The sequence below is a fragment of the Numida meleagris genome, chromosome 4 (genome assembly GCF_002078875.1).
Source record: "Numida meleagris isolate 19003 breed g44 Domestic line chromosome 4, NumMel1.0, whole genome shotgun sequence".
NCBI lineage: Eukaryota > Metazoa > Chordata > Aves > Galliformes > Numididae > Numida > Numida meleagris.
In genome coordinates this window covers 72,809,741-72,828,532 of record NC_034412.1, presented here as the reverse complement: position 1 = coordinate 72,828,532, position 18,792 = coordinate 72,809,741, and the positions used below count along the sequence as shown (strand labels likewise).

Genomic DNA, 18,792 nt, shown 5'->3' with positions numbered 1-18,792 from the left:
CAAATTCCATCCTCATAGTTTGTGAGGAAAAAATAACCCTTTTGTTTAGCCCATAGAAGAAAAATAGTGGAAGGAGCCAGCAATGACAGGCATTTTTGTAATTTTTTTTTTTTTAAATTTGGTTCAGCATCTGACAAAATAATTTTGATAAGTTCTAACACGCGTGAGGCACACCTTCAAAGCAAAGATTCAAGTTCTCAAAAGTTGCATCCAGCCTAAGCTGATTTGCAATTACAATTTCTGGGTGTTTTTGGTATACTTACTTGTACATTCTTATAGTACTCTTGTATTTTACCCAGTGTAATATGTTAGAAAGCATAACAATGACAGCAGAGCAGCAAGATCCCAGGCCACAGTGAGTGAAGATTCACTCAAACACAACAGCAAAGGCACAGAAACAAAGGGGAAAAAAGCTGCTTACCTTCAGAAGGCCTCAGATACACAACAAACTCCAGAGATATACCCTTACTCCACTGCCAACCCTTAAATGAGGTCTGGGAAGGGGTGAATCCTGGCTCCATCCCTTTTGGTCACTCAGGTGCATTGCATGCACCTGAGCTCCCCTAGGCCCTGCCTTCCCACTAGGTGCTTAATCACTGGTTCAAGCTGTGACTTGCATTTCTGCTACAATTTAATATTTTATATTTTATAATACTCATATTTTTTTGCAGTTGGAAAAAGTCTTTCCCAGGACCAGGTTCAGAAGACCTTAAGGGGAATAGAAAGAGATGTATCTGCTGAGGTTAACTTGCCAGGAGGGGACTCCAGGTGTCCTGACTGCAAATGTCAGCTTTCTCTACACACCATGGAACTGGGGGGTGTCCTGGAAGAAGATGCAGAATAGCGAGCAGGTTGTGCAGGGAGATCAGCTGCCACAGGGGCAGAATCATACAAGGGATGGGATGTAATGGATGTCAGAGTTGATCTGCTCTGCTCCAGAGCCCCAGGACAGGTGCAGTGCTCCACATGCCGATCCTTTCAGATGTCCTCTAGTGAGAAGCTCCAGCAACAAAGTCCAGGCCTATGCTTCCTGCCCTGGAAGTCAAATACTGATGTTTCCGTTATCTCACCTGAATGCTTCTTCTGCACCATAAATCTATTGCCTTTGTTAACTTGTGGTGACAGAGAAGAGGTTGTTTTTTTCTCATTGCAATAACTAGTGATATAAGTGAAGGCTGTTTCCAGCATTTCCATCAGCAAATTTGGAGGTAGCTGATCTTTTAGTCTTAGGAGTTCGCATGTGTATCATATAAAAGCTGTAAGTACTTAATGTCTTTCAAATCCTGTTACTGGGAGCTGTGGCAGCTAAGTAACCACACAGTGAAACAAAGTGGCCCTCAACTGGGAGCCCTGGGGCCACCTTAATGCCCTCCTACCCCTTACTGCACCTCTGAGGCACTTACACTGCTGTTAGTTGGCTTTACAAGCACAGTCAACCCATGATTCAGTGCTGGGAGGGCTTGTGAGATGTGTTCTTAACTGAGTGGAGAATTACTTCATCTGGGGCTCGAGAACACACTGTAGGTTGCCTTGAAATTTTAGATATTCTTAAAAAAATTCCTATGTACTGATGATATCACTGACCATACACACTTTTATACCACTTGAGGATGTATGAAATAGTGTGCACATAAAGAGCATTTCAGTTTTTTCCTTTTGTGTTGTTTCACCAATGGTGCATATTGCCTAAAATTCTTCCCTACTGCCTGGGTTATATGCTTTCAGGGGGCTTTGAGTAGCCATATCAATAACAAAAATATCATCTTGTGAAACCTGATCCTTTGCTTTCTTTCTTTCTTTTTTTTCCATGGTGGACAAACAGCTGAAAAACTGAATGACTATCCGCCATGACCACTGTTTCTTACTGAACTGGGAGATGTGGATGATGAGTCTTTAAACAAAAGCCTCAAATTGTTAATTAGCTACACCTAAAGTGGTGCCAAATGAGGAGTGCACGTTAATCATTATCCCTTTGCTTTTCAGCAGTTGAAGGTTTATTATTATTATTTTTCTTAGCACTGGAGACATCACAATCCCCTGCTTGCTTCTGCACACCATGACCTGACTTTTCCATTTGGAAGGTGGGCTTTTTAAGATCATCTCGCAGGTGTTTTGCAGATGTCAGAAAAGAAAGCAGTGTGTAATGTTTTGGTTATTGGTTTCAAAAAAAAAAAAAAAAAGGAAACACCAATTTTCAGCCCCTGCCCCAACTTTGTGGCTACACTTGGAGCAGCTTTAACTCACAGGTTGCTGTGCAATATTTGATCTGCCAGAAAATTCCCTCTTCCCTTCCCTTCCCTTCTCCTCTTTTCTCCTCTTTTTTTTTTCTTTTCTTCAGCAGCAGCAGGTGCACTAAGCATTTGCAGGTGGCAGCAGCCACAGCCTTCATGTAGTAGGTGACTTCACAGCCCAGCTCTGGACTGCTCATGGGGCACACTTAGCTGAATTCTCTAACCCATGCTCTGGTTGTCCCCTGTACCACTGGCTGCAGCATAAGACCATGAAGTACCCACACCAAGCACCACTGCTCCCTGGGCTGCTGCTTCCCCAGGCAGTCTTTGGTCCCTGCAGGAGGCAGCGGTCACATCCCGAAGGTGAATGTGTTAAGAACCTTCTAAGAGCTGAATTTTCATGTGTTTTTTGTGTTACATGTTTCTGTTTTACTCTGGTTAATTTACTCCTGTCTTCATGGTCCCAGGTACCTTACTGCTGACTGCAGTTAAAAGCTAAATTTTAACTATTTCATGTTTCTGCATGCTTGTATTTTTATTTCAGCGCGTTCATGTGTTGAACTACAGCATCCTAGTTGTAAAGAGCTATGTCCTTAACTGGCCCGAGGAAAGCCATATAACCAAATGTGTTAGTTTTTCAACTATTTCAATCCCAAGTAGTTGTTGGCAGTGCTGTCCTTGGTATTTTTCTGTACTGGATGCATATGTGCAGAAGAAACCAGAAGTTGCACAGGAGGTTTAGCACCAAACCCTCCACCAATCTGTGATGCAAGCAGAGCTGTCAGCAGTGCGTAACAAACCAAGTAAGGGCAGGTCAATACCTTAGCAAAGCTGTTTTTAGGCATTAATGCTTAAGTCGTAACTTTGTCGTTACTCTCTTCACACTTCCGTATTGTCATTAAGTCTCTGGGAAGACTGAAATACTTGAAGCAGAGACATTACTAGGAAAGTTATTGTAAATTTTTATTAGTACAGTGAGAAAGAAGCACATCTGCTGTCTGTATGACATTGCTTCCATTTGGCTGCACAGCCATGGTAGAAGTGAAACCAACAGCATCACCTCGCAGTGAGGCTATGCTTGTAAGGGACATAGCATGGTTGTGGTCACTGCTGTTATGGCAACACATGAAAAGGTTTCAAGGAGGAATATGCTTGCCTATTTGATGCACACACATAGAAAAAAGCAGTATAAAAATACATTTATAAAATTACAAATTTCCTCTTTACATGGAATGTGGTGGCAGACAGTTGTGGGGGAAAGCCACAGCCCTGTGGGCTGGGGCTCAATGTGTAACATCTTCTGCATGACCCAGAACAGGAGGGGCTGGGCCCTTTGTTTAAGCAGTACTCTCTTTTGGTTCCTGGGAAGGACTACATATAAAATGGTGGCATCCAAACCCGATTAATTAAAACATGTTATTATTTCACATACTTTCATTTGGTAGTGCTAATGTTTGTGCAAAACGACTGTTTGTACTCCAGTCCTTTGTTAAATTCAGAGGTGCTAACTGCTTCTTCTAGCAGAGGGGTGTCAGGGGGGCCGTTGGATTCACAACAGCTCCTATTTGCTCCAACCTCCAGAAGGCTGAGCCTGCAGAACTGCTGCCTGTGCTGCGCTGCACTGCAGAGAGCTCGGCCCCAGGGAGAGTTGCAGTGGGGAGAGCTGCGGCTCACACAGCCTTGAAGCAAGGGCACCACTAAACTGCTCCACCTGCAGCCTGCCTGCACTGGAAAAACACAGTCACCACAGCTTTCTCTCTGGGGAAAGAGCATTTTTATTACAGAAATAGCAAAATCCTTAATATATTAAAAAAAAAAGAAGAAGAAATAAAACTAGCAAAGCCTAGGGAGGTTTTCTTTCTGAGCATCAAACAGTGATATAAAAGTCATTTAAATAGGGCTTCCAGAACCCACAACAAATATGGAGTATTTATTAATAATGCTCTTTTTGAGCGCTGTCCAGTATATCTAATGTTACAGATGTTAAAGGAAAAGATACCAAAGTAAGAGGCAAACTTTTCACTAAAGCGATAGTCTGGGTTGTGTAGGTTAGTTGTAACATGACTTATTGTACCTGAAATTCCATTGTCAGCTGTTCCAATGCAGGTTTCCACGTATGGCAGGCATTGTGCTCACAAGGGCCCTGCATGCTGCCATGGGGGCACGCCAGAGGTAGCAGCGAGGATAACTGTATGCCTGAGGCTGAAACACCTATGCATTGCTCCCCAGTGAAATTCATCCCGTAGTTCTCAACTTCCTGATTCCTCCTACTGGCTTCCTGAAAAGCTGTGAGCTGCACATATCACCACCTACAGCAGCTGGTAAGAAACACTTCCATCCTGCACTAGGAAGGTGCCAAGCTCCATTGTAAAGTATTGTGGGTTTTTTTCAGCCAGACTCTTAGAGTCAAGGCTTAGCTTCTTATCACTGCACAGAGCACTTTGCCACCAAGCACTTCAGCAGGGCTCCTTTGAGCTTTTGCTGATGAAGCTGTTGTATTTTGCTTAATATTTCTAATACACATTTGGATTCCACCTTCTGCTCAAATCTTCTGCCATATAGATTTCTCATCGCCTTTTTCTCTCTCTCAAATTGTTTAATCTAACTAAGCAAAATTAAACTCAGTACAAAATACTACAAGAGGCCTAGCTAAAAATACTCAGTTTCTCAGTATTATTTCTCATATTTGCTCACACTGCATCTTTTGTACTTTAAATCTGCATTTTCCACATCTCCCCGGATGCTCCAACTAGCTTACTCTTGAGGCAAAAGCTTTTGCAGCGGCACTGCCAACACTGTGTTTCCAGAGGGCTAGAAGATGTCAGTGCATGCTTGATAGACTAAACACCAAAAAAAAAGTGGGGAAGAGAAGCTAGTGAGGCACAGTTTTGATAAATGCGCTATTCTGTGTAGTGCTGTCAAGAGATGGGCGTTCCTGGATGCAGTGAGACACAGAGGCTTTAGAAAACTTAAGTGGTAGAAACTTGGGAAAAACAATCCAAAGAGGCTGATAAACAAAACTTTGGTCTCGGGTGCCTCAAGTAGTATTATGAGTCTGTTGGCCTACTGGTACCACACAGCACCCTGAAGAGGTACGCAAGCTGGCTCTGAAAACCGAGTCAGTACACTGCAGTGCCCTACCTGTGTTGGCCACCCTGAGGGACAGATGGTGTTTACCCAGCCTCTTCGGACCTGCACTTGTACCACCATGCCTTGTGCTAAGCATGCACAAGCCCTGCCACGTCTTCCACACCTGTGGCCTTTGGCATGGCGCTGGTGAATTTGTGCCCTGCCAGCATCATCTGAATGCACTGAGTTTGCACCTCATGACAGTGAGTGAAGACACGTGTTACTAATTGAATAGTATTAAAGCAGGTCATTTAAAAAGTTTTTCTAGTCTGTGCTACTGCTTAGTTTGAATATCTGAAAGGAAGAAAGTGACAGTTTCTTTTCTTTTAAGCATTTTGCTGTGCTTGGAATAGCACCACAAGAGTTAAAAGAAAAAAAATGGATTATTAATTCTACCCCAAAGTGTGTTGACCAGCAGAGGGCCGACTATGAGCATAGACTGCATATCCCATAGCTCCACAACAAGAATAGAAAGAGCTTGGAACTCCTTTTCACAGAATTTCTGGACTGCAAAATCTTCAGTGTGGAAGTTCGATTCCATTTTCCTGTTGTTTGTCAGCACAGTTCTTACCATCTGGAGTTAGTTCATCAGAAAGGTGTGGATGTATATTTGTTTTTCAATCCACTCAATAAAATGTGACACATTGCTGTAAACTCCTGGTCCCAAAACCTTGGAAAAGCAGACGGAGCCCCAAGATGTTAAACCAAACAAAGTCCAGCGTCCCGCAGGTTGCTCACACACAAGTGGTCCTCCACTGTCACCCTGCAATATGAAAGAAAAACAGGGGCTACACAAGGCCAGCAGTCATATGGCTAAAGCTGTGTCCCAGTTCCTGGAGTGATTTGCCTTTAATAAGTAACTCAGCTGTAAGGACTGGCTGCTCTGCTCAACTATGTAGCAGCATACAGTTACCCATATTTATTCCCTTTTATAACTGTACAAAAAAGTACCTGCAATAGCTTATAGTTTTTTTTAAAGTTAGTCTAGTAGTTAACTAATATAGATACACCTCAGAATGTCAGCATTTCATTACCATGAACTGCAGCTGATTTCAATTTCACAGCATCAGAGAATGGAGAAGACTGCTGAGAGTGATCTGGTCAACCCTCTGCTCAAACAGCTGCCTACTGGTTGCACCAGCAACAATAACATTCAGGTTAAAACATGTCAAGAGACTGTTGTCATTTCTATGCTATATGAAATATGCTGAACCTAATAAATGTCACAGAACTTTGATCTCTAGAAGCATTTCTAGCTGTGAGTTTCTCCTTAGAGAAAGGCCTACCATGCAAGAGTCCACAGTGCCAGACTCATAGCCTGCGCACAGCATCCTGCTTGTAATAGTCTTCATGTCAAAGTACGACTGGCATTGTTCTAAGGAAATGATGCGCACTTCTCCTTCTTGAAGCTTAAAAGGCACTGAAAAACAGAAGCAAGCATTAAAATATACAGACATGCAAACATTATCTACGATGGATCTTTGAGATATGATATTTCCTTTAGATAGATCTAAATATTACTTTATGTGTGTATACAAACGTATGTGTGCATATATATATAAATAATATATAGGTCTAGTTTGAAGCTCAGATGTTTGTGGGTCTTTTTTTTTGCATGGCAGCATTGCAGTATTCATGATGAACAGTCCTCAACCAGGTGTGTGTATGTTGCATTCTGGAGGAGGACCAAGCACATGGGTGCTGCTGACACTCTTTCAGTTTATTGTGCATTTTCACTGAGACTGAGGAGGCAGAGCACCTTTATATGATGGGTTATGGGATTTTTATGATGGAGACAGTACTGGCTGGAAAGCAGTAATGTGAGGCAGAGGAGGGGGGTTAGCTCTTCATTCTGTGGCAGAATCCTGGTATCTCTCACAGTTGAGGGTGGTATAAACACAAACGTGAGTTACATTTGGGTAAATTCAACTTAATGTATCAGGGAATCAAATTTCAAAGGATATTGAAATTACTTCAGCACATTCGGGACTTCATCCTACTGTGAGCAGCTGACTTAGCTCAAATTCAGAGGCAAACTGTTAAACCTAGGACATGAAGTACTAAACCCTGTGTAGCCAAAACAGTTTTTGCAGTTTCCTAACATAAAACCTTTAAAAACAAACCTGAAACCACATTAGCTAGCAAATAACCTTTTTCTACTTACCAGAGGTACAAAAGCTTTCTGTGTTATTTTTTTCCTGCCATTACATGAAATGTAGTTTTAGATTGATAGTTTCAGAGCTGCTTGTAAACAGCATATTCATCACTAGTGCAATTTAGTTTTTGCCACATATGTGGACCTGGCTACTGGAGGTGAAGCAATACTGAAAGGAAAATTTCCTTATCCAGTGTACAGAACAGCATTTCTGGTAATTGCTATTATAGAAAAGGGAGAAACATAATGGATAGAGCTAACAGGGTTGGGGCCAGGATACTTTGCATTTGGTGCATGTGAGATAATTCTGTCAAAACAAATATTTACATAACATAAATGTTCTTCTCGTGGGACCCAAGGATTGCAGTGGCAACAGAGCACAAAAAACACAGTAATGTTTCTCTTCAGAGATGAACAACGCTTGTGATTAAGCCTTGATAGAATAAATCTTCCCACAAGCCCCAGTTGTGACACAGAGCATTGGCTCATTCAGCCTGTCTTTGCTTTCAGTATCTCCAGCTTTCACTGAACTAATAACGTTACCCCCAGCAATGATCTGATATGGTTCTTATCTCAACACAATTCTGAAGACAGCCTAAGTGAGAAAAATGATAGCCCGTTTCAGGTGACCTTCTTGATAGGAGAAGCATTTCTGAAAAATCAAACATCATGTCTGAAGATGGATTTAGGAGCACAAACTTAGGCTGCTGATTTGGAAAAAAATAAAAGTAACAGTTGGATTCCCTTCAAGACTAGTTACAGGTCTTTAGTATTTAATATGGATTGTATTAAAAAGATCATGGCCAGCAGGCCAAGGGAGGTGATCTGCCCCCTCTACTCTACCCTGGTGATGCCACATTTAGACTATTGTGTCCAGTTCTGGGCTCCCCAGTTTGAAAAAGACAGGGATCTCCTCGAAGGTGTTCAGCAGAGGGCCACAAAGATGATAAAGGACCTGGAGCATCTCCTGTATGAGGAAAGACGGAGTAACCTGGGTCTGTTCAGCCTGGGGAAAAGAAGACTGATGAGGGATCTGATTAATGTTTATAAATATCTGAGGGGAAGTGAGAGGCAAATGGATGAGGCCATTCTCGGTGGTGTGTAGTGATAGGACAAGGAGTAATGGCCTAAAACTTGAACATAGGAAGTTCCGTACTAACACGTGAAGAACTTCTTTGCAGTAAGGGTGACAGAGTGCTGGAACAGGTTGCCCAGAGAGGTTGTGGAGTGTTCTTCAATGGAGATATTCAAGACCCATGTGGATGTCTATTGTAGGGAGCCTGCTTTAGCAGGGAGGTTGGACTGATAATCTCTTGAGGTACCTTCCAACCCCTGTGATTCTGTGATTCTGTCAACCAAGTCCAGCATTAGTATGAATGGATAAAGCTTTGTAGTGGGATCACTTATTTGATTAACCCAGTAGGTGCTTAATATGTTTTTCTAAGATTCCTGAAAGTATTCATCTTACTTTTGTTGCCCATGTGTCCCCAGCCTGTGATGTAGCAGTAGGTATCTGGCTGCACCAACTGTTCCTTGCTGGGCAAGCAGACAGGTCTTACATAGCTCGTTTCATTGATATCTTCATCAAGTTGTACAATGCTGATATCGTAGTCTACGACTGCTCTGTTATAGCGTGGATGCAAGATGATAGACTTCACCAGTCGGGTCTGCATGAAGCTTGATGGATGATCAAGATTGCTTATCCCAAACACTACTTTCCAGACAGCTGCATTTTCTCTCCTTTTAGAAACAAACAGGAAAATGGGAAATTTCATTCAAGCCCTTTTTAACTTAAACACCTGAGGTTTTTTTTCTCCCTGACTTTTTGCATATTGTACTTCGCAAAGCTGTGCACATGATACAAATGCTACAAGAAAACAAATGCTTAGGCATCATTACTGATCAACAAAAGACAATGCTTTCCATTCCCTTCCCACCTGCTACTGAAAAAATCATAGCTCACAGCCTCAGAAGGTATATCACCACCTATTACTTGCTGTATTAAATGCCCAAGATTCTCAAAATCATCCCCTGGATCCTGCCCAAGTCCCTAGGTGCTCACTTTCTCCCTGGTGAGCATGAACCCATTTCTCTAGGAGTGACAGTGTTGTGCAACAGTATGATGCTCACAGCAGTAACTCAAGCTGAAGCCCCAAAGGAATCTCACAGATGCAATTCGGTTATGAAAATTAAATCTTTTACGATGGTCATGTGAAAAGTCTAATTTATTAGGCATTCAGTGTGTGACAAGCATACTCTCTATGCCTAAGATCAGAGGTTGCTTTACTTTGATTCGTACACAATTGTTTAAGACTCTTTACAAATACCCATGATCACAAAAAAATGGTGGATGTGGTGCAAATGGGAGGACTGAACTAGGGTTTTTTAAGATATAAGAAAACATAGACTTCATTAAAAGCTTAGATGATGAATCTCTTGATTGTAACTGACAATAAGTCGTGGGTTCCTAAGAAGTCTGTGATTCTAAGACCCTCAGAAAAGTCACTTTTTCAGAATAATTGAGATAGTTCCATGGACCTAAGTTCCTCTGAAGAGACTGAAGCTTAATCAAAGCAATGTGAATAAAAGCATGAAATTTCAGCTTTTTAACAGTATTCAACAGAATTGTCATTTCTAAAATTTTGAAAGAGATTTTGTTGTTAAATAAATACTATTTTTATCTGTGTTTCTTGAGAATTCTGGTATTTCAGACCACAACTGTCTTTTTACAATCATCATTCATTTGTGTTTTTCCAAGATGTTTCAAGTTTAAGTGGTAGGAATATCCTATTGTTTTTATGAGCACTGAGAAAGAATGTTGCTTGGAGCAATGGGAAGTCACAGCCAGAAAGAATTACCCTACAATTGAGAAAAAAAAAACTTTAAATGTCATGGATGCTTTGGTGTAAAGCATTTCAAACTGATCTGGACAAAACAGTAGGAGCCAATAAAACAAGCAAATGACTCTGCTTAATGTAGCTCCTTTCCATTTATAATCTCTACAAATGTTCATGGCATGAATGTTGCCTACTGCATTACTGATGTATAGTCCTTATATTTTGGACCCCAGACTTCACAAAATGTTTTTTACCTAATGCATCAGAGCACTTTAAAATATGTTTTAATTTCATAACTGGTTGGTTTATTAAATTTAAAGAAAACTTTGTGCCATGGGGAATGATTTTACTGTTGCTGTAGGAAACAATACTCAAAGAATTTAAAGATTTCAGGCCCTTGGAAACACTCTCAATCTCATCAGATAAGCTGAAGAGAAGAAATATTCTTTATATAACTCAAGGAATTAGTAAACCAAAATATCTTAGCACTTCAAAAAATTTTTTGCCTTGGTGTTTTCTACTTTAAGGCATTTGGAATACAAGCGTGAAAAAGACTTTTTACATCAAAAATATAATTATTAGGTTGGAAAAGACCTTCAAGATCACCAAGTCCAGCCATAAACTTGATCTACCAAGTCCATTTAGCCATGTCCCTTAGTGTTGTGTCCACACATCTATTTACATCAAGAGCCACGGAGAAAAGAGAAAAAAAAGAAAAAAAAAAAACCAAAACAAAAAATTCCAAATTATTTAGCATTTCAGAAACAAAAAGAAACAAAATTATTGCTGGAGAAAAAGAATGATTAAAGTTTTAAAGAAATATTCATCTGTGGAAGTTGAAGTATATTTGCATGTCTACCACAGAACTTCTACTGGCTTAAAAACAAAGGTGCTTAGCGTAGTCCAAAAATTTCCAGTGAGCACGTAACAGTTTTAAGCAGGATTAAGCACTGGTGACAGCCACCTAGCAAGAAAAGAATTTCTGACTACAGCAGAAAACACACACTTCAATTATCTTTGAAAGTACAAATAACTTCAGAACAAGACAAAACTAATGAGGTAACGCACTTTCATCCAAATTCTGTAGTTCTTTAAAAAGAAAATTGGTTTCCACCAGAAAGCTGACAATGACTAAGACAATTCCTAAGCTATACAAACCTTCGCTGCCCTCCACAATCTCCACCGTGGGACCTCATAGACCATAAAGCACTTAGTGGTTAATATTGACTTTCTAGTGATTGACAATTATATTGAATTCATGGAGAGTTTATAATCAGAAATGGCAGTGAACTTCAGTACATCGCTTACATTATGATGAAATACTTGTTTTATTTTTTAATGGCCATAGCATTTTCCAGGCTCATTTCTATGCTGTTGCCCAGAATGTTTCTTTTTTAAATCTATGGCATCATATGAGACCTATGGGATTAATGTTTTGGTCTTCTTTTCCTTTTTGGTTTCCTGCTGAAAGTCAGGGCATCTTCATTTAGCTTTCATCAGTGGAGACAGCAATTCATAATAAAGAATGTCAAAACCTAACCTGATGTTGTTTTACACCATTTACTCTTTGTTATTGTCTCTAAAGCCAGGCATGTTGTAGTTCTGCAAAGCTCATCACCTTCTGCCAATATGTTTGGTAGTGGAGGGAGCACTTTGTAATTCTCATGTGCAGGTTTCATCTAATTTGTACAACAAACAGTAAAACTGAGCCCGTCTCACCCTTCAAAGCAGTGTGCTACTGTTAAGACCCATCTCTTTGCAATCAAAACACAGCCACATATGTGTCCACTTGGCTCACTCTGCAGAGAGCACTGCCATGGCCATCGGCCTGGGCGACTGGTCCTGCCACCGAGGATCCTTTTGTTCATGCGAGCAGCAGGGCGATGGCCACAATCTAGTGAGAAACAGATGCAGAAGGGAGTAATTTGTTACCACAAACACACAGCATGCAAGACGTGGAAGAAAACTGTCCACAGAACAATATTAACAGAATCATGAAATTGTACTGAACAATACAGAAACTGAAGTAATCAATAACCTCATATTAATATCAAACACACTGAGCCATTTTTATTGTTCTTTTTCTATAAAGGGATTTGCTCTCCTGAGATTAATTTTGACCTGTTCAGACTAATGATTAACCAAGCTAAGCTGAGGAAGATGATTATCTTGAACAGAGTTACTGACTGCCCTTGGGAAGGGTTCTTGGTTTTATATCACTGTCTTTCTGTCAGCTAACAATGTCTTTGTGCTACTTATATTATCCATAAAGAATGTTTCTGGAAAAATCAGGCGAGCAATAATAAACACTTGCTTAAACCAGGTGTGAGGTGCATGTCAAACTGTTTACTTAGCTGCAAGGCACAAAGCTTACTTTGCTCTTGGAAATTACTAAGGGAAATATTTGCGGAGTTCAAGGTTTTCCAGTACTCTACCCATTCTACTTTATAAGCACACTTACACTATAAATTATACCACATTCCTATCTGCCCGGCAGATAGGAATTAGCTGAATTAGTTTGCCCTTCACTTTTGTTTTTCTTTATATTCTGGATTAGTAAGATGACAGACTGTTATTATTTATCCTGTTTATGCTCAGTGTGATTCAGAGAATGAAAGCACACCACCAGTTTCTGCAATGCAAGTCCCAAGGGAAAGTAAGCTGACATTGCAGATATCTGTGGTGGAGAAATAAATTTGATTTGTAACTTATAATTCTTTCTGTGTTCACCCAAGTAACATCAGAGGGCAAGGGGCTTTACATGTTCTTAAAGCAAAATATGTCAGGGGCAAATACCTTTAGCAGGTTCCTTTGAAGTGTTATTCTCTGGTAAGAGTAGTAAATATTTTTATAACTTTCCAAAATTTAGGTCATACTCTGTGATTAATTTTCCCCATGTCAAGAAATTCATAGTGTATGTGTTCTTCAGCAAAGCCCTCCTTGTTTGTAGAACATTTTATTATTCAAGATGAAGGATTTCTGTGTTTTTCAAACCACCTAAAATTGCACAATCTGCTATGCCTCCAGATTTGGTCTGTAGTTTTCTAATTTAGGTTCTTCTGTCCCCTTGAGATCCACAGCTAAACAGATCACAGATTCAACTAACCTCTCTGGTCATAATTAATATTTTCAGCAGGAAGGTTTTTCAAATTAATTTTTGGAACCTGACTGCTGGCAAAATTCATTTTGCAGGAGCAGATTAGGTTATTACTATAGAGAACCTCATAGTTAAAAATAAGAAAAGTTGTTAAAATTTAATAAAGCATTGGGGGAAAAGAGGCAATGCAAAATTGGAGGTTGTAGAAGTCTAGTAAAATATCAGAGTTAAATGACACTAAACAACAGAATTTGTTGAAGTACATTTAACGTATCTTTACAAATACCTTTGTTTTCTCAGAAATATGCACTTCTCTTACCTTCTTTAGTGCAAAGGAGAGCCACTTTGCTTCTGCTTCGGCACATCTGCCTAAATATTGGAAAAAGAACATCATGAAAGTCTCAACCAGCTGATGTAATTTTTGGCACTTTGTATATCAGCACAGGTATTGTACCCGCTGCTGTGAAGTCAGCTGTTGAAAGTTCCCCAAACTAAAAAGAAACACAAGGAGCTTCTTATGCCAGATCGTCAATGGCTTCCAGTGTCTGCCTGCAACAATTTAAAATATTAGTTCAGCTTTACAATGCATTTCATGAGCAGGTGCTACACATTTTGCAGACAACCTTGTTCTACAGGGAGGTAGAGGTTGGCTGGGGTGTACGGTCTGTCAAGTCTTAATTTATGGCACCTGAAAGCACAGAGATATGCTGCTTTCCCCATCCTTACGGTTGAAGGCTGGGAATTTCTTTGGAATATCTTTGATGAAAATTTTTGACCTAGAAGATGTGGTATTTTGATGAAAACCTAGGAAGATAGCAAAAGCACATATTAAAAAAAAACCCTTTCAGAAATTTTCAGATGAGAGAGCAAGGAAGTAATTCTTTGTCAAAGGAAGGGAGATACTTGTAAAAACTAAGAACACTGTTGCTCAGCTATCTGATTGCCTTTTTTTTCCCCACAAGTTATTAATTTGTCCTGTGTAAGTGCTTTTCAGATGTAGAAACAGAGCAGAATTAGACTGTATACATGGATTAGCTGTTCCTCACGTTATTTTTTGAAGGCTGTAATCTCAGTAACTGGGCTTACTTCTTCAGTAGAAAAATACTAAAAAGACTTCCTGCAAGTGCCTACTTCTGCTTTTCAACATTTCAGTTTTGTGCTAGTTCTACCTCACAGTATTATGTTCCCCTTTCATTTTAGTTCATCTTTATTCCAGCCATTACAGAAAATCTTTCCTACAGAAAATAACGGAGCTGAACAGAAGAAATCTAGGTGTATTCCTCAGATCTGCTTCTTCAGACATAAATTGTACCTCAGCTCTCTGCATTTAGCAAAGCCAATCTTTTCTTGGGAAATAGGAATGTTCTGTGGAAGATGGGTGTTCTGAAATCTCCTTCTGGGCATTAGAAAGAGGAAAAGGGAAACAATGAATCTGCTTATTGAAAATGGATTAGAAGGCTCTTCCAGTTTTGTCTTAACTGCTAAAATAAATTAATTGGCTCTTTAGTCTCAAAATCTCAATTCAAATATTTCAGCCATGACTGAAGCCTGGCTTCTCATTACTGACTACATGTTTAGTAGAGCTAATTAAAAGGAGTGTACTACTGTCCAAAGTCACAGAAGCTGCTAAGGAAGCTTACTGTAAATGGATATAGTTCTACTGAAAAATCTGTGATCTCCAAATGTGGTGACTAACAACAACAACAGTGAAATAAATCTCATTTACCTGTTACTTACCCATTCACTAGAAGTGCATGTAAGGTGGACACGTTCTTACTCTTCCAATCTGAGTGCAGATTCAGCCACTTTTGATGCTGCATTTCTCCATCTACTAATACAATCTCTGTTTTAAATGGTCCTCTGAAACAAATAAGACATTCATATACTTCCTATTAGATTGCTATATTACAATTATGAAAGAGAAGAGATTTCCTGTTTACTACATAAATATTGAGCATAATGATGTATCAAAGCCACAGGTGGCAGAGTCATAACTGGGGAATTATATCACCCCAAGATGCCAGGCCAGCTGACATACCACTGTCACTCACATTGTATTTTCTGACAAGAACTAGAATTAAAACAAGGAATAGCAAAAGCTTTTTCGTGGCATTCACTGCATAAATTGAAATATTGTTTCTACATTTTCACGACTCTAAAAACACAACAAACAGATCTTAATTTGTGCAATAGGTAAAAGAAAAAAAAATTCCTATGATCCTATATTTGGAAGTCCATTAAAATATAATTGTAAAGATCAATCTAAGCCTTGTGAGCTATACTTTACAATATCTCCAAGTCCATGCTGTCAGTCTTTCCAGGCAGAATGAATTAGAGACGATGTCATCAAACTTAGCCTTCTGCAGCAAATTAACAGGAATATGAAAGCAAGGTGGATTGATTCCACCAGGAGATATTTCCACACATCTACTTCCACCACAGCCTGATAAACTCAAACCACTGAAGGAACTGTTGTTTTAGTAAATCTCAATCACTAAGAAGAAAAGAAGTGAAATGCCTCCACATCTTTCCAGCTCAGAAACATCCATGATTAGCTATCAATCCCCATCAATGAGAGCTTTCAGGGATTGCTCCCCTGACCTCTGGTCATGGACCAAATTCTCAATACTAGCTTGTGGAGATGAAAATGAGAACAGTGCAGAAAAAACTGTGAAGCATCTGGAAAATCTCCTCTGAACTCATGTTTCTCATGGCAGTACCTACTAATGCCAGCTAGGTTATTAGTTTGTCTTTAAGTCTGTTGTTTTTTTTTCCATTATTACCTGTATCTATTTTAAAACATTTACAGAGTTGTGATATCCTTTACCCAGCTGATCACATGAACAAAAATCAGAGAATTGTGTTTTATGGTAAGGTTCTCAGTGAAACCAACTGGAAATGTTTTCAACATTGGCAGAATTAACTATACACTCTGAGGCCCCAGCCCTGGGTCTTGCCTGTTTCAGGACTTATTTTTCAGAACCTTCTCTGGACATGTTAAGCAAATATCATTCCATGACCTACTACACAGAATATGCAGCCAGATAGCAACAAGTATTTTTAAAGTCTGTACTTCTTCATTTAGAGAAATTTTGTTTTGCAGAAAGCTTTTTTTTCCCATTATTACTAGCTTATGGTAAATACATAAAGCTCCCTCTTCTCTTCATGTCCAGCACTTGCTTATTTCCCACGCTTTTTCCCACCAAACATGCACAAGCTTATTTAACTCTTAAGGTGACATTCTGCCTTGTAATCCTCTGTGAACAATAACATTTACCACCTCATAACTGTGTACATTGATATTTTATATAGCTGGAAAAAAAATGTCTGACATAGAATATGTAACTCGAAGGTTCAAAAAGTGCAAATATCAAAGAATCTGGTAGATCCAAATTATATTATCCCTCATACCACGTTATTTTTTTGAAAATAATGCTCGTGATGCTATATTCATTATTAAACACAGACACATTTCTAAATCAAGAAAAACAACCTTCAAGACGCCTGTATGAAATTTTATACTTATTAATACAATGTGTTTTACTTAGTAAAAATAAGACTATGGCTATAGTTTTTTTCCTTGGCAGTCACAGCCTGATGAATTATGCTCAAAACCAGTATGTCCTAATTTATGTTTTTAGAATTTCTTGTAAAGGCTGTATCCTACCCCTGTTGGAGCTGTATCACAGGATTCTCCTCGGTGGATACACTATAATGAGGAGGAAATGTATATTTCAGTCAACAGTGACAATTCAATTTATGGTGTCTAATTTCTTCATAGGAAAATTTTGTTTTACTAGGTTCTTTACAGATTCCAGCACTGTTCTTTAAGTTATCAAGGAAGTACTTAGAACAAAATAAGGATACAGCTACTAATTAAATCATCAATCTACATCTTTGGGGTTGAACTTAGCTATCTTTCGAAATGTTGATATAATGGCCTTCTGAACTTGACCTAAATTGAGTCAACTCACACACAAATCCTGTGTGGCCATATCTAATATCACTCAAGTTTTAAGGCAAGCCAAGTAAGGAATTTTTTAATGACGCATTTTCAGAAGGCTCTTTGCAAAGTGTTCTACCTCTCTCCTTTTGTTTTCATATGACAGAACAGCTTTGTTCAGAAACTTGGTGTTGATTTTAGACTAATGCTTTTATTATAACCTACATTGCAACAAAAAGCAAAATTGAAACCATATTTTTGGATTGAAAGCACATTTATGCAGAATGCAGAGTGGCTTTTTGGGGCCCCTCAGCTTAAGAAACTAAAGAGGGTCCTGCAGATGGCTTCTAAATTATCTAGGGGCTTGTGACACTGACACACAGGGAAGTGCAGAGGGAACCAGCCTTGTCTATTCTTGTCAGGATGAAGCTAAGGGCCAATTCAATGGCAACTTGACAGTAGTGATTTTTGGACCAGATTTTCCACCAAGCTTTCAAAATAACTCACAAATTCCACCTGAACCTATGTGACTTTCTAACATCTTGTGGTATTTTGATGGAACCATTTGAGTACCAAAATACATCGTAAGGTCATTTTAAGACTAATGAGGTTCTAACAATCAGTTGCGGTCTAGATCACAAAAACTTAAGTGACTGTCTCATTTGGGTATTGAATACCTGTGGTAAATTTTTGTAAAGAAAAATCTGTGATGAAACTTCTGAGCTTTTATCCACTCAGAGATAACACTCAGTGAATACTCTTCAGGGTGCCTGTAGTGCTCTGTGCACTACAAATAACAGTTTCATGATTTTTTTCCCTATACATTTGAACAGATTAAAATACTAAGCTGAGTGGTAAAAGACATCTATGTCTTTCACTCAGACTTTCATGAGGTATTCTGCACAGTTTTCAGCAACGACATGGGATTAAGACCTCTAAAAGACAAAATTATTCTAAAAGGCTTTCTTTCACTAAACAATCAATCAAAGTAAAACTATCATAGCAAGTTCAGCTGAAAGGAACCTTAGAAAGGCACGTGATCCTTTCCCCTCCTCTAAAATAAGATCAGCTATATCTAAGGGATCTCTGACAGATATTTGTCTATCCTGTTTATAAAAATCTCTAATAATGGAGATTCCTCAGCATTTCTAGGCAATATATTCCATGATTTACAATTAGCAGTTTTGTTCTACGTCTTCCTACCTGTCATTTAAGCTCATCACTTTTATCTTATTCTCCCTGAAAATAGAGAACAGTTTATTCCTTGCCTCTTTGCAACAGCCTTGTACATACTGAATGCTCGTATACCTCCTTCCCCCTGAGTTTTCAACTTCTCTTCACAGAGCATGCTCTGGTCATTTCTGGGGACCTAATCTAAACTTTTCCCATCTTATGCACAT

At 39.3% G+C, this 18,792-nt stretch overlaps 1 protein-coding gene across 6 annotated transcripts in view; it reads right to left on the bottom strand.

The window, feature by feature from the left end:
* CORIN (corin, serine peptidase) overlaps positions 3,181-18,792 on the bottom strand; it is a 129,467-nt gene continuing 113,855 nt past the window's right edge. For 5 of the 6 annotated variants that reach the window (XM_021393848.1, XM_021393846.1, XM_021393847.1 and 2 more), the window contains 7 exons: positions 17,117-17,158; positions 15,187-15,309; positions 13,769-13,818; positions 12,072-12,246; positions 8,984-9,255; positions 6,647-6,780; positions 3,181-6,123 (listed from right to left, as the gene is read on the bottom strand). In XM_021393848.1, the coding sequence (XP_021249523.1) occupies positions 5,941-6,123; positions 6,647-6,780; positions 8,984-9,255; positions 12,072-12,246; positions 13,769-13,818; positions 15,187-15,309; positions 17,117-17,158 (979 nt within the window). In that variant the 3' untranslated portion in view covers positions 3,181-5,940. The remainder of the gene's footprint in view (positions 6,124-6,646; positions 6,781-8,983; positions 9,256-12,071; positions 12,247-13,768; positions 13,819-15,186; positions 15,310-17,116; positions 17,159-18,792) is intronic. The other variant, XM_021393844.1, reaches the window with a different exon arrangement.